Below are 21,973 nucleotides of genomic sequence, written 5' to 3' on the forward strand. Positions count from 1 at the left end.
ACTCCTGTTACCGCCAACAGGATCTGTTTTTATAAGGCTAGTTGCCATGTGAGGTGTAATTTTCATCTGTATTACAGCTGGGAAAGGAATGGATTATGCCTGACTGTGCATTGCAGTTCAGAATAAAACTACAGCCCATGCTTAGTATCACTGTGTGGTAAACATTTAATGTAATGTGTAGTTAGGTCCTGGATCCCTGACACCTGGAGACGCCTGAAGATGCTCAGTTCTCACTGGACTGTTTGAGCTTTTTCGTTTCTTTTCCTTTCCTTTCAGTTTACATGTTTATATACTACTGTGTACCTGGCCGGGAAGAGGGGAAGTTCTCTAGGAATGCAGACATCACTGTCTTATTTGTAGAAGGGTCCAGTTAACTTCAAAACTAGTAGGAACTCAAAACACCTGAGTTGGCAATTATCAATAAAAACTATCATGTAATAGTTTTCTTTATACCTTTTGGCCAGGATCCAAAAAGATGTTCCATGCGAGTGCAGGATTGAACCACAAACGCAGCCCAAGGTTTCATTAGCTTTCCCTCCAGCATTTCCGAACTGTCAAAAGAGATAAACTGCTATGTGTTGTAAAAGTTGCTTATCTATTCAGCAGCGGGAACTGCTGGAGAGAAAGTGAACAAACCCCAGACTGCTTATGCGTTTCTCCTTCATGTATTTATTTGACTTTGGGCCGAGGCATATAAAAGCTGAATTATGATGCTGTCTGTAATTACACTGAAGGAGCACTGGTGCGCATTAACAGCATATGTGTAATACCGAAAGCCTTTTTTATCACATTATGCAAGATCATACAGTATGTCTGGGGGCGAAACAGATACCTTCTTCATTAATTTTATTTTTAATTAAAGGACACCGTATTTCATTCACTTACCTTTTTATTATGTATTTCAATATTTCAACAGAAAAATTCAGATATCTTGGCAAGCGCAGAAGGTAAAGCAGTCGTTCGATTATTCAATAGAATTTCCTATGTATTGGTGGAGTTTGAGGTGCTCTTTCACACAGCTTGGATGAAGGAAATTTCACAGCTACAGTATGGTATGTTGCTTGAGCTGCAATGAATATTACTAAATATTCCTCCCACCCTGTTGGCATTGCTCACCAGCCCTGTGTACTCCCCATCCCCTAACAGTTCCTTTAATCCCCATCCGGCCTGTCGCCACCCCTACCTACCCACTATCCCCCCCTCACTCCATTGCCAAGCCATAATCCCTCACAGCTCACCTCAGACTCCCCCTCCATCATCCCCACACAGCTTGCCCTAGTCCCAAGACTGGTGCAGCCACTCCCAGGGGAGAGGGGAACGAAGAGGAGAAAGTCTTCAGCCCCCTCTGCCTTGCACTGCCACCAACAGAAGAACTGCACGCTTCCTTCTTGCCATGGTGGGTGGTGGACAAAGGGGGGCAAGACTTCCTCTCTTTGTCATGGTAGCACCCACAACAGCAGTGGGGGGGCATGAAGGATCGCCTCTTCCCATATGAACCTACTTGGTCCCTGAGATTATCTTCTGAGGCCCTCCTTCGTCTGCCTCCTCCTTAAGAGGTTTGGAGGATGGCAACACGAGAACAGGCCTTCTCTGCAGTGGCTCCCCATCTGTGGAATGCTCTCCTCAGGGAAGTTCGCCTGGCACCTTCATTATACACCTTTAGGTGCCAGGCAAAAACGTTCCTTTTTAACCAGGCCTTTGGTTGATCTTATTGACGTCCAACACCCTTTTAGAATGTGGCTTTTTGGGGGTTATTGGATTACTGCTTTTGGTTTGATGTTATATGTTGTGGTCTTGTTGTGAAACACCCTCAGACCTCCAGGTATAAGTTGAATAAATAACAATAAATAATGAAGGCTTGCGGGGGCCACTTACACTACCTGCCTGTTCACTTGTTCTGCTGAACCACCTGCCCATTCGCCCACTCACTGGCTTCCCCCACTGTTGTCACACTGCATAGGCGACCACCCAAACTGCCGCACAAAGACTTTATCCTTGCACTTGCCAGCTTGGCTCTTGGCAACATCATGACTTTGTGTGATAGAAAAATGGACCGAAAACTCTATGATGTCTTCCCCAAACCCCAATTTAATTTCAGCATTGCAGGTTACACTCTTGGTTCGTCATCCTGAAACTGGAAAGCTTTTGGTTAATTTTGACCCCAAGATTTTAGAGATTGTTCGAGAGACAAAATGCATGATAAAAATGGGACTAGATGTGCCCGAAGAGGCAAAGAGGATAGTTAAGATTGAAAGCCATGTTAAGGCAAACAAATTAAGCTTGGAGGTAGGTAAATGGTGATGATATATATTCTTTTCTAAATAATGTGCAATTTTGGTTGGATTTTGGCATCATGTCAGCCTGTTTTCCTTGGGTGTCAGGCCATCAGGTAGGTGGGTAGGTTGGCAGTTGGTGCCACCTAATGCCCAAGGCAGGAAATGTTCCAGAGTCAAGGTATACATGGCTGCATGACTACTGTTCTGAAATCTATTTCTGAATCAGTTTCTTTATGTCTCCAACTAATAAACAATTGCCTAGATAATGGAAAAATAGGCATGATGATTTAGATGTGTGATTGTACCTCTTTGTCTCTTAAGAATCATAGCTGGTTTTTTTTTTAGGGGGGAGTGACTCTAGAGAGACTTTAAAAATTAAAGATAGAGCCTGGTTGTCATGTTTATTTTGACTCTAAGCCAATAGGGCAAGGCTGATTGAAATGTGTATTATAGAAAACACCTGCAGCCCAATTTTTAATCTTATGTGTGGTTCTGTGGTGGAATACTGGCTATGGGGAGAGAAGCTTCATGTCTGAAGTTTTAAGTGAGAAAGTGTAAAATGTCCTATTTGCAGATTCTTTGAATCATCAGAGGTCAGAGCTCTTTGTCTGAGGAGAAATATCTTTCTTAATACTTGTGATACTCCTGTCAGTAAAGCCACCAAGCACATGGCACTCAGTAAATCCTCACCTATTTTTTTTTCTTTGAACGGCTTGTGCTTTCAAATAGCATAAAGGTAAAGGTAAAGGTACCCCTGCCCGTATGGGCCAGTCTTGCCAGACTCTAGGGTTGTGCGCCCATCTCACTCAAGAGGCCGGGGGCCAGCGCTGTCCGCAGACACTTCCGGGTCACGTGGCCAGCGTGACATCGCTGCTCTGGCGAGCCAGAGCCGCACACGGAAACGCCGTTTACCTTCCCGCTGGTAAGCGGTCCCTATTTATCCACTTGCACCCGGGAGTGCTTTCGAACTGCTAGGTTGGCAGGCGCTGGGACCGAGCAGCGGGAGCGCACCCCGCCATGGGGATTCGAACCGCCGACCTTTCGATCGGCAAGCCCTAGGCGCTGAGGCTTTTACCCACAGCGCCACCCGCGTCCCTTTCAAATAGCATACACAGGAACATTAGGAAGTACTTCCTAACAGGACATACATGCTGTTCAATAGTGCAACAGGCAGCCACGGACAGTAGCAGATAATTATTTATTAGAGGTTTTTAAGCAGAGGATGAGACGTATCAGGATTTGCTGTATCGGCAGAAAGTTGAACCAAACATCTCTTTGAAGTACCTTCTAACTCTTCCAAAATTTGGCTGGGGACTTTAGGATATTCTACTGCACAGTCACATTGTAAATTCTGTTAAAATTCATTAAGCTATTGAATATTTGTTTTAAATCTCAGAATATTCTACACTGCTATGAAAATTTGTGTCAAGAAGTACCCACTGTCTTTGTCAATTTGATGGCACCCAAAATGAAGAAGGTGAGTTGTGGCTGGTAGCATAGAAGGCATGTAGGGCAGCAGTAGGTAGAGCCCATTTCTTCTCGTTTTGACCTATCCTCCTCTCTGTTGAGTTCTTCAAAGGTGGCATTAAGACTGTACAAATCCAGGACTTTATACTAATCCACAGGGGATCTGTTGCAGATTTTGATTTGAAAAATATATATAGATATTGTAGAATTAGACAAAAGGAGAGAATAGAGAAACTAAAGATGATTCCATGTTTGTGAGCTTAAGAATAAATTTATTAGGATTGGAGAAAATGTTTATGATTATTATATTTAACTTTACACAGTATAATAAAGAAAGGCTTTAAAATGTTACTGACCCTTAGTGAAATACTTGACTATCATTATGATTTGTTATATGCTATAGCATTCACAATAGATGCCTATTTTTCCTGTCTTTGTCTTTTTTCCTACTTTCTGTAGGTAGAATCTGTGTTGAGGCAAGGGCTTACCATTTTAACCTGGTCATCTTTGACTTTAGATAGCTTCTTCCAAGAAGTTGATGAAGTTATAAAAATGTTTAATCAGCTTTTGAAGAAGGTAAACCTGATTTTGAACATGTGTTCAACAGATTTTTGTTGTTGTTTTATTGCTAATATTGCATCATCAGCTTGGGATGTATGGAGTGTTAGGGGAAGAGTAGTACCTCTGGTATGGGACACATTGTGTTCCTTCTGGGGTAGTTTGTCCACTTTTGGTCCCAACCCTGCACTCAGCTCTCACCTGTGGCTTCTAGAAACTATCAGCATGTGACTGCGGCTAGAGCCCAGGAATGACTTTGACTGGCCAGCTAAACCAGGTGAGGGTAGCCAATGGGTCTCAAACCCTCAGTGAGTTAGGGACTTCCCCTGCATGTGAAGACAAGGGCAAAGCGGGGGTGGGGGCTCAAATCCTGTGGGAATGTGGAACTAGTTGTGTGGATTTGAATCACAGCTCTTGTACTTTAACTTCATTGATGTTTTTGGGTGAGTTAGGTTTTTGCCCCTCAAAATCAAACTCTATGGGATTCCCGAAATAATACTGTTGTGGAAACCCTTGAAAGACATTGGCATGTTATTAACTACCTTTTTTTTTTTAAACAGATTAATGACTTAAGCGAAATGCAGATTGATTTAACAATGAAAGATATGGCAAATACCCTATTACTTATACTACCAGAAAGTCCAACAAAAGTGGAGGATTTACTTGCACGCAATGAGGTGACCACAATTTAAAACAATTAATGGAACAAATATATTTCTAAATAGACATTTTTATTTGTCACTTTGATTGATTGTGTGTGCGAGCATGCAACAACATTACTGATTAGTTCTCATACCCTCCTTTGCCTCTCACCTCACCTGACCATCAGGGCTACTACTTTATACATGAGTAGGCCAGAATCCTGTTCCTAAGTAGCTATCAGTTATATAGACTTGAACTAAAAGATTCTTGTTGTTATTTTCTTGAAGCAACATTCTGCATCTTCCATTCGTCCTCTTCCTTTATTTTTTATTAATAAATTTCATTAAAAATTGGTTGCTGGTGTATTGAGACTCTTAGGTAGCTTTGTGCCAAAACTCTCAGGGTTATTCCAACCCTTCGGGTACCTTGTCACTTGGTTCAAGCTACATGGTTGCATGAGCTGGATTTGAATGAAAAAAGTAAACTACACTGGTTTCTGGGGAGAGACAGATGAGCTGGATGCTGTCGCTCTGCTTCCATTGAACTAAGCCACACCCACACTGGCAAAGTGATCTCAGATCTCACGTTAACCATTTTAGGCATGCAAGTGTGAGTCAATAACTGTATTTTACAACATGAGATACCTGTTAAGGCAGAGGAGAGGGAAGACTTGTAGGATTTTGTTGGCATCCACAGCAATATCAAACTTGTCCATTCACCTGGGCTGCTAATTTGCCTTGGAACCATGTTCCTATAGTTTGAAAACTTCAGGTTTAAGAAGTAAAATTATGGCAAAATCTGTCTTAAGTGTGTGTTTTGCGTATTACCTGAGTGAAGCAACAGATGTCATGTCTTGGTTGTCTAGGATTGATCTTCGTATTGGGTTCAGCAACTGAGTAGGTTCCTGTAAGGTGGGAAACCTCCACAGTTGCCATAGGAACTCATTCCTTATATGATATTTTTTGAAGAATATGATCTTTTTGAATAATAATATCTAATAAGACTGATTGTTCAAACTTTAAGGCCAGATGATTTGTTCTGGTTTAAAGCACTTCATATTCTGATAATATTAAAATACTGGTAGTGGTAAATATAAGATTATTGCTTTTGAATCTTCAGAAGTGATATGTGTAGATCAGAGTTAAAATGTGTCACTTTTTGTAACCATAAGTATTTAAATACATTTCAAAATAAGTTTTCATTTGTGATATATTATTGGTACAGTGGTACCTAAGGTTAAGAACTTAATTCGTTATGGAGGTCTGTTCTTAACCTGAAACTGTTCTTAACCTGAAGCACCACTTTAGCTAATGGGGCCTCCCACTGTAACCTGAAGCGTATGTAACCCGAGGTACCACTGTATTAACTAATGGAATTACTACCTTCGCCAAGTGTTCTGATTCCCGCCCCCCCCCCCAGTATTGTAAACATTCTTCCTGTTTATCATGAACAGGTATGCACCAAGGAATGGGCTGAAATATTAAACAACAGAAGCAGACACATAGAAGATGCTGTGCAAGAACTGATATCTATATTTGAGCATATTTATGAAGTTAAGCGTACTAAAAAACCGTCTGTGAGAAAATTTCAACCACAAGGTATTTTTTTATATCCCAGTGTGAAATGTTCAAAAAAACCCAAGTAGTTACATTATTTATGCACATTTTCTTTTCCCTTTCTCGGTGAGGTGTGTGTGTTCTTTGTCCAAGATTAGATAAATATATAAGATTCCTTACTATCAATGATTATAAGAAGGTTGTTTTTTAATGCTTCAAAGGTGACATTCATTTATTTATTCAAAAGCATTTCTAAACTGCTCCAAATTTAAAAATCTCTATGCAGTATACAAAAATACTACATAAAAACAGCAGAACAGTATTGTAAAAGTAGTGATACAAATATAAAAAATAATATTTAAAAAACAGATCTCATTTCTGGGGCATGTTCCACAGGAGCTTCCATCCCTTGCACTCCCATGCTCTGCCAATAGCCTGTACACTATTGTTATTTTTCCTCATTACATCTTTCTGCCACCCCACCCTATTCAGCCTGCCTGCCTGCCTTCCTGGTTCATCACACCAGCAGTGACTGGTAGATTTGTGATCTGTTAGGAGCCTGCTTCTTTATCCAGGCTGGAGCTCAAATAGGCATTTTGCAATACAATCCTCAGTACACTTCTTCCTATTCAGTGCCTGATCTTGAGACCAGCTATTCTCAAGTGGGCACTGGAGTCTTCACAAAGATCATGGTGACTGTTGTGGCTTATCCACAGCAGGTAGGGATACATTTGTACCCTTACTTAGACAACATCATGATCTGGTCATCATCATTCCTTCATTTGGTGTATTGAGACCAGAGGACTATGGGTTTTTCATGACTGCAACAGAGAGTCAGGTGATACCAACACATCATGTACAATACCTGGCTGCCTTGCTAGACACAAGTCTGGAGACTGCAGTGCATGCTGCTGAGAACCGATGGTACAGGGTGCATGGAGTCTGTCACAAGTCAAAGCTTAAATTGGTTAGAACTTTAGGTGGCAAGACTGGCATTGTAGCACTCTGTACCATGGATGAAGCTTCATATGTGATGATAAGACTGGACTATGCCACCACAAAGGCACATATCATTCATTGGGGTGTGAAATCTCGTGCACTGCAGTCAGAAGTGACATTTCTTCTAGTACAGGCAGAGAAGAATTTAAGATCTCTGGTAGCAGAATATGTGCATTGGGTAGACAACTTGAAAGCTGATTGGTTCGGTAATCAAAATCAGCAGGAGCCACTGGGAAAGTTTTCTATTCTTTCTGAAGGGCAGGTTGCCTGGAATGGTTTTGTTCTGAGAGAGGGGCTTGAGCCTTGGAAAGTATCATTATAGGTTTGTGGGATGCCTGGACCCCGCTTCTAATTCCTGGGTGTAATACACTGACTTTATCATGTTAAAAATACAAGCCAGGAGCCAGCCTTGTGATGGCCACTAAAGATGGCTTGTTAGATGTGACAAAGGGAATGGCTCTGTGCCAGAATGATTAGTTAGAAAGACAAAACTTCTAAAGTAGAGTTTTAGAGTTTTGCTGGGCTGGAGGGAAGGGGCAGCATGCAAAATATTGCCAGCTGCAGAGGTTCAGAGAACCATTCTTTTTGAATTCAGGGCTGTGCTTATGGAGGAAACCAGACCCTTTTTGAGTGTAACGCCTTAAACCCCACCACAGTAGGCTCAGGTTATATAGATGTGTGTAAATAAACCATATACAGTCATACCTTGGGTTGAATATGCTTCAGGTTGAGCGTTTTCAGGTTGCGCTCCGTGGCGACCCGAAAGTAACGGAATGTGTTACTTCCAGGTTTTGCCGCTTGCGCGTGCGCAGACGCTCAAAATGATGTCATGCAGTGAATCACGACCCGCAGACGCGCAGATGTGGGTTGCGTTCGCTTCAGGATGTGAACGGGGCTCCAGAACGGATCTCGTTCGCATCCAGAGGTACCACTGTATTGTAAAGACACCACAGTGTCGGCTGTGCCTTATTTCCAAAGTTAAACATGAACCCTGAGTAAGCGACTGTAACCCCTGGAATCTTGCACAGCTGTGAAGAGTGTTGTGGTGTGCAACTTTATTGTCATTCCAATAGCATCTAGTGATGGTATAAATCTCAGGCTAGGTTGTACCCATTTATGCAGAAGGTCTCCAAGGTGAACGGTCTCTGGAATATTAGAGCAGTATAGGTAAGGGAAATTGGCAAATCTGATCCATTACTTTGGAATAATGTTTGGTGCCAAGGGCTGGCCCAGCTGCAGTGATGCACAAAGTGGGGCTGAGTGTGAACCATGTCTGCTATTCACCTGATGAAGAATTGGGGTGAATGTGGCCTGCCTGCCTCCCATGTTGTTCCTACCCAGTTTTTCTATAATAATAATAATAATAATAATAATAATAACTTATTATTTATACCCCGCCCATCTGGCTGGGCCTCCCCAGCCACTCTGGGCGGCTTCCATAAAAACCAAAAATACAGTAAAATATCACACGTTAAAAACTTCCCTGAACAGGGCTGCCTTAAGATGTCTTCTGAATGTCAGGTAGTTGTTTATCTCTTTGACATCTGCTGGAAGGGCATTCCACAGGGCGGGCGCCACTACCGAGAAGGCCCTCTGCCTGGTTCCCTGTAGCTTTGCTTCTCGCAATGAGGGAACCGCCAGAAGGCCCTCGGCGCTAGACCTCAGCGTCCGGGCAGAATGATGGGGGTGGAGACGCTCCTTCAGGTATACTGGACCGAGGCCGTTTAGGGCTTTAAAGGTCAGCACCAACACTTTGAATTGTGCTCGGAAACGTACTGGGAGCCAATGTAGGTCTTTCAAGACCGGTGTTATATGGTCTCGGCGGCCGCCCCCAGTCACCAGTCTAGCTGCCGCATTCTGGATTAGTTGTAGTTTCCGAGTCACCTTCAAAGGTAGCCCCACGTAGAGCGCATTGCAGTAATCCAAGCGGGAGATAACCAGAGCATGCACCACTCTGGCGAGACAGTCCGCAGGCAGATAGGGTCTCAGCCTACGTACCAGATGGAGCTGGTAAACAGCTGCCCTGGACACAGATTTGACCTGTGCCTCCATGGACAGCTGTGAGTCCAAAATGACTCCCAGGCTGCACACCTGGTCCTTCAGGGGCACAGTTACCCCATTCAGGACCAGGGAATCCTCCACACCTGCCCGCCTCCTGTCCCCCAAAAACAGTACTTCTGTCTTGTCAGGATTCAACCTCAATCTGTTAGCCGCCATCCATCCTCCAACCGCCTCCAGACACACACACATATAACCTTTATATGATTGAATTAACATTTGTGGAGGGGTTTATATACATAGGGCCCACTGTGCAAAGGCTCGACCTACATGACCTATTAACCTCAATTTTGTAGTGTATTGGTTGCAGGGATGAGGCCTATATGTATTGTGCTTTACGTATGCAAAATCTTATGGAAAAAGTAGGTCTTAGTGCATGAATAGCTGACAGTAATCCTTTCCCTTTCATCGTATGTACAGTGTTTGGTATGAACTTCTGCACAGGACTATCAGTTGAATGAACTATATTAAATTTATTTTATATTTTATTTTCCATAGAAGGGAAGCATGTAGCATTTGGAAGTTCATCAGACGAGAAGACCTCTGCGTCTTCAGGTATCCTTAGTAGTGAAGACGCTGAGGACAGTGAGAAGGAAGATGAGTTTAAAAAGGTATTCCATTGCAAATGAGTAACCGGATATATAGTGCAGGACGCACATTACTGAAACTGAACAGAAAATTATTTGCAAAACTATTACACAAGTTGTACAGACAATTTTCAAATGTTATTTAGCTTTTCCTCCCCTCTCCATTCTTTTGGGGGTACTTAGAAGTGAGAGTGGGATTGCAGTCTTTTGTCCTGAACTATGGGAATGGCCATCACTGAGGTCAAGCAAGGGCAAGTTCAGTAGTCCCAGGGTTTGGGGCAGATAGAAGGGCAAAGCAGGATCTGTACCATGAAGAAGGATCAAGGTGTGAGTTTCCTGGTCTGGTGCTTTACTGGACGTAAGAAGATTCTAAGTCAAATCTCATTTTGTCTCACAAGAATCCCCTGTGACCAACTCAGTAATAACTAGATAACTGATCTATTGGTTTGAAGAAACAAAGAGAAGAGAGATAAAGTGTTGGCTGTTTTCTGGGATATATTTAACAGGAACACATTCTTCTTAATTGTAGGAATGCAAAGAAGTAGTTGCATATTTTAGTCATCAGTTGCTGGACAGCCTACAGAAAGCTACTCGATTATCCTTGGATGCCCTTAAAAAGCGAATATTTGTTTCAAGGTACGTGGTAAAAGTTGGGACGCGGGTGGCGCTGTGGGTTAAAGCACAGAGCCTAGGACTTGCCGATCAGAAGGTCGGCAGTTCGAATCCCCGCGACGGGGTGTGCTCCTGTTGCTCGGTCCCAGCTCCTGCCAACCTAGCAGTTCAAAGCATGTCAAAGTGCAAGTAGATAAATAGGTACCACTCCTTCGGGAAGGTAAACAGCATTTCCGTGTGCTGCTCTGGTTTGCCAGAAGCGACTTAGTCATGCTGGCCACATGACCCGGAAGCTGTACGCCGGCTCCCTCGGCCAATAAAGCGAGATGAGCGCCGCAACCCCAGAGTCGGCCACGACTGGACTTAATGGTCAGGGGTCCCTTTACCTTTACCTACATGGTAAAAGAGGCTTTGGGTAGTGAAGAAAATTCCACACAGGTTGTAATGGCTGCTCACTAAACACAATAAATTGAACTGAACTGAACAGGTTGTCTTCTCAAATCTTGAAGTGGATTTTCTTTCCTCACAAGACTCAGTCCTATTCCTTCACAACTCTCGAAATGCTAGTACTTTTTTGCCACTGGCATAAGAAAACAAACACAGCAATTGACCAGACTTTCTCTGTCTTGGAAGAGCTGGATGTTCCCCCTTCCTCTCTTCAAACTCCCCCTTGCTGCTCCACAGAACCCTCTTGGTGTGTCCTCTGTTCTGTTTTCTTCCTGCCCCCCCCCCCATTTCAGCATTTTGCAGTGGCATATCAATAAAATATTTCCTGTTTCTTTTTCAGCTCCAGCTCATTTGGACGACCACCATATTTACCTCAGACAGCAACTACTAAACCCGAAGATGTTATTACATTTCTAAAAGCTGAAGTGCACTTAGCTATTCCAAATGTTGTAAGTGATTTATGCAATCAAGAAGGCGAGCTCCTTAATTTCTTCTGATTATCTTAACTTTTGCAGTGCTGTTCAATAAATTTCTTGAAGATTTGGATGAAGTAGTGTACAACTCACATACAAAATCTAGAGATGATTTTAAATTTTTTAAATGAGAATACCCAGAGCTTCTTGCTGAGAACTCACAAGCTTATGGGCTGCTGATGGCAAATGCTTGCCAAACTGTGTTTGGGTTTAAGAGAGTTACATTTGGGTTTAAGACATTGTGTTTAATGGAAAGCATTTATGTGTTCTACATAGGTAATGGTGCCTAGTTTGGATGATATCCAGCAAGCCATCAACCGCATGATTCAGTTGACACTGGATGTAAGCCGTGGGGTGGCACACTGGGGACAGCTGCACCACCCGCCAAGATCCAGTACCACCCTGGAAAGCAATGTTGCTGCATCACCCAGCTTAATAGGAGGGAAAGCGAGAAAAGAAGAAAGTAAGTTAGTAGCCTCTGCTCTTTTCCATTACAAAGTGCCATTGCTTCCAAAATTTCAAAACTGTTCTTTAAAGCTACACTTAACCCAGCCTACTTCCAGCTGGGCATTTATACTGTGAAATGCCCAATTTTTAAGTGACATGTGCATGGTGTTGTGGATAAAACACCCCCTCTTATGTATTACCTGTTCAACTTCTGATTCTCGGGTCTAGGATCCTGTGCACCCCAGAGGATCCTGCACAGGCCAGAGGACCCAAATGACCCCCCAAAACAACCCAGTAGCACCATGGCAAAAGAGCAGTGGCGCCATTAGCAACTGAGACTTTAGCTTCCTGCCACTTTAATTTTTAAAAAGTCTGACCCCAGCAATGAGCAAGGCCAACTAGATACCACCTCTTGGGTTGCGGAAACAGGGAGAGCAGAAAGGGTGTGTTCTGAGGGGACTTGGCGCATCCTCTGGCTATGGTGCTGCTTTTTGCCCCATGAACCCGAACATACCTTAGAGAGTTGTCTAGCACAACTTACATTTGCTGTGTTTTCGTGTGGCCAAAACCCTTGTTTTTATGGGCCTGCTTGCCAGCCAGTGAGGGAAGAAGGGAAAAGTGTATATCTAAAGAGAGGATATTTGGACCATTATCCTAAACAAATGTATTCAGGTCCTCTGTCTTCCTTATTGTACATTGACTATATTGCAAGCCCCCTTGATATCGTTGATTAGTAGGCAAAGGATATATATTCCAGATAAAGAAATAAGCCTCGGCGAGTGCCAGAGGGATTAACAAAAAACACAAGTAGTCTTTATTTCTCAGAAATACATAAGTAAGTATAATAGATTCTGAGAGCACAATCCAGGAAATGTAAAGTAGTAACCCGGTCTATTAAATAATAATAAAAAAATTGTTAAATCTCAGTGAAATTTTTTTTATGGATTATGCTCAATAAGAAATACATATTCATTAGTGTAGATTTCTGCTGTTTACGTTTTTGCTCTGCTTTGATATATGGAAGGGGAGTGTAAAGAGAGGCTACAGAATTTATGTTGTTAACCATATTTCTCAGAAACACCAGAAGAGACATATCCTGCAAGAAAGTTGAGAAATTTCTATCCAGGAGTGGCAGAACACAAAGATATTTCCAAGTTAGTTGTGCTTCTGTCCTCATCGGTAAACTCTGTACGGAAAGCAGCTAGTGAAGCGCTGCAAGACTTTCAAAAATATAAAGCTCTGTGGACAGAAGACAGGGATGCGAAAGTTCAGGTAAACTGAATTCTGAGCCTTCGTTGTGATTTTAAGCACCACATTTCTTTTTATTCAACTTGGTTCATGGTTCAAAAGCTAGTGCACAGAGTCTCTTAAGTATCAGTGTCCCCTTGGTGCAGACGACCTGGACTCACACGAATCCCCTCAAATCCTACCCCATTCATATAACTGCATTCACAGTTTTTACCAGAAAGCAGAAGGAAAAAAGTTTGCTTGGGGAGTCGAATATAAGTGCTGTATTGTGTTTGTGGGCTGAAAACTGAAGTGCAGGGCTGTTCCCACTGTGAATCTTGACTTTAAGCGGGTGGAATAGGCTCCTGGGTTATTCTGGTAGTTGGTAGGTGGCAGCATCCATGGAGAGCAGGATTTAGAGTGGGGGACTCAATGCAGGCCAGCACAATGTGTCCTGGGCAAGCTGCTATTTGCAGCTCTGCTGTAGCTGCTATATGGATGTGTCACACTCCTTATGTAGCCTTTGAAGTAACACTACAATACTGAATACTGTTTTAACAGAATAAAATAATTATGTTAACAATCCGTTCCAACTGCTTACAGCAATTTTTGGCCAGTAACCCGTCTCTGACTGAGATCAGGTCAGAGATTCTTCATTACGCTACCTTTGAACAAGAGATAGAAGATTTAAAGCCTACAATTTCTGTTGGCCCCATTGAACTGAATACAGGTATGAAAACCATTTTCTTTATGTGCAATGTGCAGGAAAATAAATTGTCACTTTGGGGGCAACAAGTTATTTGCTTTTCTGAGCAGCGTTTGGAATAGCTGTGTCAAGTGTAAGTTGATCTTGCAATCTTGAATTTATCTTTTCTTGTTGTTTCTAGGTCTTCAGATTGTCTTTTGTCCATCCTAGAGAAATGCCTTAATACTTTTTTAAAAATAATTTTGTTATAGCAACACAAATCTGGCATTTGTGGAAATTTTACTTTGAACTACAATTATTAGGTAGACAAAAGATCATGCCATAGCCCAGTAACCAACCATATTATGTTAGGAAATAATCCACTCATCTCTAAAATCCAATACAGAACTTATCTGTGAACTGTGCTCTGTGAACATATGGAGAGGCTGGGGAGCTCAGAGCAGCCCTGACAGCTCCATGCAACTGAAACCTCCAGCTGAGGATGGAAGAGTCTATGCACAATCAGCTGAACATGCTTAGGTTTCCTCTTCATACTGTCTGTCCAATGTCTGAAGGCAGAGGTGGGCAGGGCCAGCACAGGCAGCCCTACGTGCCGCTTTGCACATTCTTGGAACATGTGATGGATAACCTCTGTGCACTGCTAGGTCTTCTCTTGATTCTTCAGTTCTAGCCCTGTTATAGGAAATAATTACACAGTGGAAACATCCCCTCCCCCCATGACTACATTTATTGGCTCTAATTGTTACATAACTCCAATTAGATACTTGACATCAGGGGGCTCTGTTAAGGAGATACAAAAGGAGACTAAAGCATGAAGATGTAATAACATATATTATTTTACTAACTATAACCAAAATCTAAAGAAGCAGGGCTTTGATCATCTAGCACAAATTGAACATGAAGTTTCTGCTTAAGGATTTGAGATTCTGCTGCATCCTATAGACCCATGCCTGAAGGATGCACAGCCTTCATTTTGAAGAGACTCCTCTGAAAGCTGTTGGTTAGGAAATACAAATCCAAAGTCCCTTTGGCATGCAAAACTACTTGCAGAAAATTTTTGGGTCACAGCCTAAAGGATGTAATTTTGCTGACTAGGCTGTTTTGTTTTAAACTTGTTTGTGCAATTTCCTTTCAGTGTGTGACATGCAAAAAGGTAGTTGCTTTCTGTGTACAGTATGATCTAGAGACTGTAATTTTTCCATAGGACCAATGAAATTGGCGCTCTCAATTGAAGCTAAAGCATGGAAAATGTTACTCTGCCGCTATTTAAATGAGGAGTACAAGAAGAAAATGCAAGACATGATAACATTTATAGCAGAATATTTGAAAAAACTATCTCGACCAATTCGAGATTTAGATGATGTCAGATTTGCTATGGAAGCTCTGGCTCATATACGAGACAAGGAAATAGAAATGGATATGACTATGGGGCCCATTGAAGTAAGTTTAAAAAAGAGTTGGGGTTGGCATTGCTTTTTTGACTATATGAATTGTGAGGCATCCTGTTCTTTGCTTTGTTTCTTTTTAGGAAGCTTATACAATTTTAAATAGATTTGAAGTTGAAGTGACAAAAGAGGAATCAGAAGGAGTTGATACATTACGGTACTCTTTCATAAAGCTGCAAAGCAAAGCTGTAAGTATATGAAACATACACCCTTTATACGAGAATTAATTAATGGCAGTTCATTAAAGTTCATTAGTATCAGCTTAGAGTGTATAAGGTCATCTGGCCTGTGCTCCAAGATCAACAATCCTGCTTTATGGATCTCTATGGTGCTTCTGGACTGGAGATTTGTGTTCCTCAATTGTTTGTTTTAAGATCCTTGTGGCCCCTTCCAACTCTACAATCTATGATTCTAATAGCCGTGTTTCACATTTCTTTCCAAACCAAGTTACCTCTTCTGGCTCATGGCTGCAAGATGCATATCCCCTCCCTTTATGATCTTATAGGACTTTTCACTTGAACTTGAACTTTTGTTCCTCATCCATGCACCCATGACAGTAGCACTCGCTCAGCGTGGTAGACATTTGCTTTCCAACTGCCTGGTCACTGCCACTTCTGGGGAGGGGAGAAGTAATAGGGAAGACAGTGTGGGATGAACACAATGGTGGGGGCACCAGGTGGGTTCCACCAGTATGCTCCACTGGCTAAGCTGCTTCTGGCCCATGACGCTCTCAAAATCTTCTTTCTACAGACCTGGTTGTTTTTTAGTTCTGTGTAATTCTTCTGCTCCATGTATTTTGGAATCCTTCCGAAGAGGCAACTTGTAAACCAGTTTATTTCTACCTCATACTGACATTTGCTGTCTGAGTCCTAGAGTTGGAGGGCAGCCCATCCATGTTTGAATAAAGTTGAAACTGTACGGGTGCTATTTTCTTGGAGTTTTTGAACATCCATTTATATTGCAGGCCAGTGTTCAAGATGAGCTGATTCAAGTGCAGCCCAAGTTTAAGAGCCAGCTACTGGAGGCTGTTGAGGTTTTCCGTGAGGATGTGTCGAGCTATGAAACAGCATATGAAATGGTAATTTATTTGAACAGTTTGCAGAGAACACACACACATATATATCTCACACTATACATATGTAAACTGTCTCATCTAACTTTGTATTGTGTTGAGGAAAGCAAAGCAAAGCACTATGATTAAGAAAAAGCAAGTGGTTTGAAAAAATAAATTTAGGTCATATATGGTTTTAGCAGAAATTATAATATCCAGTCAAAAACAATTCTGCTGTTCTGTTTTAGAATATGTATTATAGGCAGTCTAATACATGAAGGCCTATAACATATGATGGACAGGTCAGTCTGTTTGCAGCCTATATCAGTTTTGCATGCCTTTATTAATAAATTAATAAACTTCTCTCCTTTTCCTACATTCATCTGCAGGTGTTTCTTTTAAAAATGCATTAAAATCATATTGGGATATAAATAAATTCCAAAAATACGGATTTAAATGTATATTTTATCGCAACATGTGCATCTCTAAGTTTATTTTATTTTACAGCTATTTATTTTTAATGTATTGAAGTATTTTTTTTACCCAAGAGTGGCACTAAAATTCAGAGAAGTGCAAAATCTGAAAGATAGTTGTATTCTGCTATGGGAGATAATCAGACCAGTTTGCATTGGAATTTATGGAAATCAAATTCCACATGCATTCCTATGTATAACATGAAATTCATCTAGTCCTTGTGTTATCTCTGTGTGTTGAGTGGATATGAGAATGGGGCATAGGATTCAGAGTTATTTTTTAAATATATATTAATTATTGGCTACATTTTGCCTATTACAGGAGGGACCCATGGTTCCAAATACACCACCTCAAGAAGCTAGCAACAGATTGCAGATATTTCAGGTAAGAATGTTTAAGATGTTAAACTGAGTGGTGTGGTATTTGGGTAGGCCTTAATGGATGATTCAGCAACCCTTCTTTTTGATTTGTTAAACTCTTCAGAACATTGACACTGGTGGGCACCTTATTCAGTACAGTTCTCAGTAGTGCCCTAGAATATTTTGCCTTCACTTATGGCTTATTTATTTAGAGCATTTCTACCTGCCTTCAGCCAAAAAGCCTCCCAGAGCACCTTAATTAATCAATTACATTTATATCTCACCTTCTCCCATTGGTAAAGTAAAGGTAAAGGGATCCCTGACAATAAAGGGATCCCTGACAATTAGTTCCAGTCGTGGCCGACTCTGGGGTTGCGGCGCTCATCTCGGTTTATTGGCCGAGGGAGCCGGCGTACAGCTTCCGAGTCATGTGGCCAGCATAACTAAGCTGCTTCTGGCATCATTAGCTAGGGATTTTGCTTTGCCTTGTGGTCAAAGATGGGAAAGACAAACTGAAGGAAGTAAACTGACTTCTCTAGAACGCGCCTGTGTTTTCCCCCTGCCTTTTGTTGATGCAAGTTGTTCTGTTGCCTCTCAGTTATTCCCCTCAGTCTCAGTCCCAGTTTTAGACTCACACTCTCCAGTAACTGCATCACACGTTTTGCTTTGTCTTTGGAAATATATTTTTAAAAGAAAGGTTGAATCCTTTTGGGGGCCCACCTGAAGCGTGAGGTATTATAGGCACCCACTCTGAAACAAGGGGAGCCAAAACAATTTTTGCATGATGGTTTGCTTCATTCTAACTAGTTATACACCAAATTGTTTTTATTGAAGTGTTGCATTATATCTGAGCTTTAGTCCCATAAAAGTTTTTAATCTGTAAACATTTTCTACTTTTCATTTGTCGGGGCCTATGGCATCGTATTTCTTGCTGTTTTGATTCTCATTATGATAACCTTGAGACTAACCTTTTATATGGCACTGTGAGTGTCAAATGACTGCCCTAAATCTTGTGTAGCTGTTTGACTCTGTGAAAGATAAGACGAGCTCATCAAACAGTAAAAGGTAGCCTACTATCAGAATGTGAGTGCAGTGTGCAGCCGCCCCCCCTTTCTGCATACACCAGTGTGGTGTAGTGGTTAAGAGCGGTAGTCTTGTAATCTGGGGAACCGGGTTCGCGTCTCCGCTCCTCCACATGCAGCTGCTGGGTGACCTTGGGCCAGTCACACTTCTTTGAAGTCTCTCAGCCCCACTCACCTCACAGAGTGTTTGTTGTGGGGGAGGAAGGGAAAGGAGAATGTTAGCCGCTTTGAGACTCCTTAAAGGGAGTGAAAGGCGGGATATCAAATCCAAACTTTTCTTCTTCTTCTTCTTCTTCTTCTTCTTCTTCTTCTTCTTCTTCTTCTTCTATTTGTAAATTCAGACATTGTTTGATTATGGCAGCAGTAGTTGGTAGAGTAGTGATGCTTGTCTGACTTGTCACCCACATTACTGCAGCTTACTTGCAGGTAGAGGGTGAGGTAGTCACGATGCAAATGCACTGGAGGAGTCAATCCTGTGCTCTCACCATTGCATTTGCACCATGCTGACCCTCCCCCTCCTAGTAAACAGCCGTGATACGGGCAATGAGATCCCTGCGACATTGCCAACCACTTCTGTGTTATAGCTAATGATCAAATTGATTCACCAAGCCTTTTCACATGTATGTATTTGCCACATATTATACCAGCAGACTTCGAATTCCCTGTTTCCCCCCAGTTGTTTTGTAGGACTTTGTGCATGTGACTGTATTGTAGGGAACCAAGGTCGTTTGTGCTGACTACATGGGCTCCAGGCCCAACCTGAAGTCCTGGTATTAGGACCTAAAACCTAAATTACTTGGGAGTAGGGTATTTTAAGGAGTACTTCTTCCACTCTGAGCTGTCCGCCACTCTCTTAGGTCTTAATCTGAGGCAGGTTCTGCATCCCCTATGGCCTGCTCTCAAAGGTTGGGGAGGTGATATGGTGACAGCATCTTTTCAGCCAATGCATACAAGCTTCAGAACTCCCTCTCCATCTCTTCTCACATCTTTCTCCTCACAAAGCTTTGTGTTAAGACAAGGGGAAGATTACTTGTTATGTTTTCTCTTGCTGTGTTTTTCTGTAGCTAATCTCTAGCTGATATTTTGGCTTTATTATTATTATTGTTATTATTGTTGTTGTTCTTGTTATTATTATTATTGTTATTATTTTCTTTCATGCTTTCTTTTAATTTGTGAGCCACTGCGGACACTGACTTTTTAAATAGAAAAGCGGGCTAGAAACATTTTAAAATATAATAAATCTAAATGCTGATCACATGAAGCATTTCTGATAAGAAGATATCACATGACTGCAGTATCCAAACCAATCTAAGAAAGTGCTGATGGCCTAGTTAACATAAACATTGCATATATAGTAGTTGATTTCTCGCCACCTGATTACTCCATACTTGACAACTCATAGCTATTGAGTGCAGGAACCAACTTCATTGAAAAACATTGCTTCAGCCATCAAATGATTAGCATGCCAGAGTGAACTGGCCCTGTGTAATTGGCATTCACAGAGATCTGCAAGTAATACATTCATGCGTACAAAGTGCATCATGAACATTATGTTATGCCTGATCTAATCCCCAGACTTCTCATATGAGAACGAAGCCCAAGGGACTTGTCTTGGATATGCATGTAGTAAAGGATAGCTATGTTTGTGTTACATAATCTAAATCCTTTGTTAATTTCTGTTATTTATTAGGCCAATTTTGATGAGCTCTGGAGGAAATTTATTACTTATTCATCTGGTGAGCAGCTATTTGGATTGCCTGTCACGGACTATGAAGTTTTACATAAAATCAGGTAACTGTGGAAAATTGTTCTACCTGCCAGAATAAGTTAAGCATTGTAGGAAGGCTTTAATGATGGGAGAGACATTTGCACAATATTGTATTTGTACACTGGGGACACTATATATAATCTTCGGAACTCAGCTCCTCTGAAAACTTGCTATAATGTGAAGAATCACAGGAGGAAATAAAGAAGGAGGGACAGCTATGAGATGTGTCTTGCATGTGATGTTTGTTCTGCAGAAACAAAAGTGAATCGTGGGAGTGATGAGGCAGAAGGGGTGTTAAGAGATGAACAGTTAAAATCAGCTGTAGAAAGCTTTTGCTTAGATTTGGAACTGAAACCGCAGTTGTGTAAGATAATAACAGAATGAAGTTGGGCAGCAGGCTGGAAGACTTTTAGTATAAGCATCTTGGAATCTACATTCCTGTGAATGTGGCAGCAGGTGTATGTGTGTACCAGCACAGCTGTCTTATCTCTTCTCCTCAGTGTTTTTGGAATTCAGCACCCTGATGCTCAGTTGCCTCATGGGAAAAAAATCCCAAGTCTTGGAGGCTAAAGTCTCTCCCCACCCCAATCTGTGAACCCCTTGGGATAAATCTGTGCCTCTCCAGGGGGCCATGGCCCACAGATTGGGAACCACTGTTTTGATCACAGTTCAGATTAAATCAGCTGCACTTTTACAAAGTAAAGGTAAAAGGTAAAGGACCCCTGGACGGTTAAGTCCAGTCAAAGGCGACTATGGGGTTGCAGCGCTCATCTCGCTTTCAGGCCGAGGGAGCCGGTGTTTGTCTGCAGACAGCTTTTTAGGTCATGTTGCCAGCATGATTAAACCACTGCTGGTGCAACGGAACACCTTTACCTTCCTGCCACAGCAGTACCTATTGATCTACTTGCACTGGCGTGCTTTCGAACTGCTAGGTTGGCAGGAGCTGGGACAGAGCAACGGAAGTTCACTCTGTTGCAGGGATTCGAACCACCAACCTTCTGATCGGCAAGCCCAAGAGGCTCAGACCACAGCGACACCCACATCCCACTTTTACAAATGGAAGGTATGCTAGTGACTCCATCACAATGTGTGTTTTTTTGCAGGAAGGAGCTAAGTTTGCTTCAAAAACTGTATGGATTGTATGATACTGTGATGAATAATATCAGTGGGTATTATGAAATTCTCTGGGGAGATGTAGATATTGAAAAAATTAATGCTGAACTTCTGGAGTTTCAAAACAGGTGAGCTTACTTTCTACATGATTTGCAAACCACCTACCACACTATGTACATTTTATCTTCTGCTAAAACCTGTGCCATTCCTTTTCCTGTTGCCTATGGCTGAAACTAATGTAATTAACTACATAATTAATTATGTGAGTAATTTGGATGCATTTCAGCGTAATACAAATGTCAGAAAAATGCAGAAAATGACATGGTTATTTATGTAATGTTTGGGGAATTAAAAATGACAATAGCAAAAGCCAGTATTTGCTTGTACAAGTTCTGTTATTGACGTCGGGTGAATATACAAATAGTGACAATTTCTTCTCCCATTTCCATTTCTGGTGGAATTTTCTAGCATACCTTAGTGGTATGAGCCTTTGCATCTCTTAAAGTAAGCAGGATCAGTCCTGCCTAAGATTCCTAACACCTGGGAAGCAACATCAGCAGGTAGTCACAGCAATGCCTTCTAAGCTGTGGTTCCAGTTTTAGAGAACTTGCTCTTTCTGTCTGATC

At 41.8% G+C, this 21,973-nt stretch overlaps 1 protein-coding gene across 1 annotated transcript in view; it reads left to right on the forward strand.

Moving 5' to 3' along the window:
* The window catches only part of DNAH8 (dynein axonemal heavy chain 8), a 137,533-nt gene that overhangs the window by 26,018 nt on the left and 89,542 nt on the right, over window positions 1–21,973 (forward strand). Inside the window, exons 17-34 of the mRNA XM_053382927.1 lie at window positions 917–1,052; window positions 2,099–2,286; window positions 3,673–3,753; window positions 4,203–4,319; window positions 4,862–4,978; window positions 6,397–6,541; window positions 10,055–10,167; window positions 10,673–10,779; window positions 11,543–11,651; window positions 11,952–12,138; window positions 13,198–13,394; window positions 13,953–14,079; window positions 15,260–15,495; window positions 15,584–15,688; window positions 16,465–16,578; window positions 17,347–17,409; window positions 20,157–20,257; window positions 21,338–21,475. Coding sequence (XP_053238902.1) covers window positions 917–1,052; window positions 2,099–2,286; window positions 3,673–3,753; window positions 4,203–4,319; window positions 4,862–4,978; window positions 6,397–6,541; window positions 10,055–10,167; window positions 10,673–10,779; window positions 11,543–11,651; window positions 11,952–12,138; window positions 13,198–13,394; window positions 13,953–14,079; window positions 15,260–15,495; window positions 15,584–15,688; window positions 16,465–16,578; window positions 17,347–17,409; window positions 20,157–20,257; window positions 21,338–21,475 — 2,381 coding nt within the window. The remainder of the gene's footprint in view (window positions 1–916; window positions 1,053–2,098; window positions 2,287–3,672; window positions 3,754–4,202; window positions 4,320–4,861; window positions 4,979–6,396; window positions 6,542–10,054; window positions 10,168–10,672; window positions 10,780–11,542; window positions 11,652–11,951; window positions 12,139–13,197; window positions 13,395–13,952; window positions 14,080–15,259; window positions 15,496–15,583; window positions 15,689–16,464; window positions 16,579–17,346; window positions 17,410–20,156; window positions 20,258–21,337; window positions 21,476–21,973) is intronic.

Source organism: Podarcis raffonei, chromosome 3, assembly GCF_027172205.1.
Source record: "Podarcis raffonei isolate rPodRaf1 chromosome 3, rPodRaf1.pri, whole genome shotgun sequence".
NCBI classification, from domain to species: domain Eukaryota; kingdom Metazoa; phylum Chordata; class Lepidosauria; order Squamata; family Lacertidae; genus Podarcis; species Podarcis raffonei.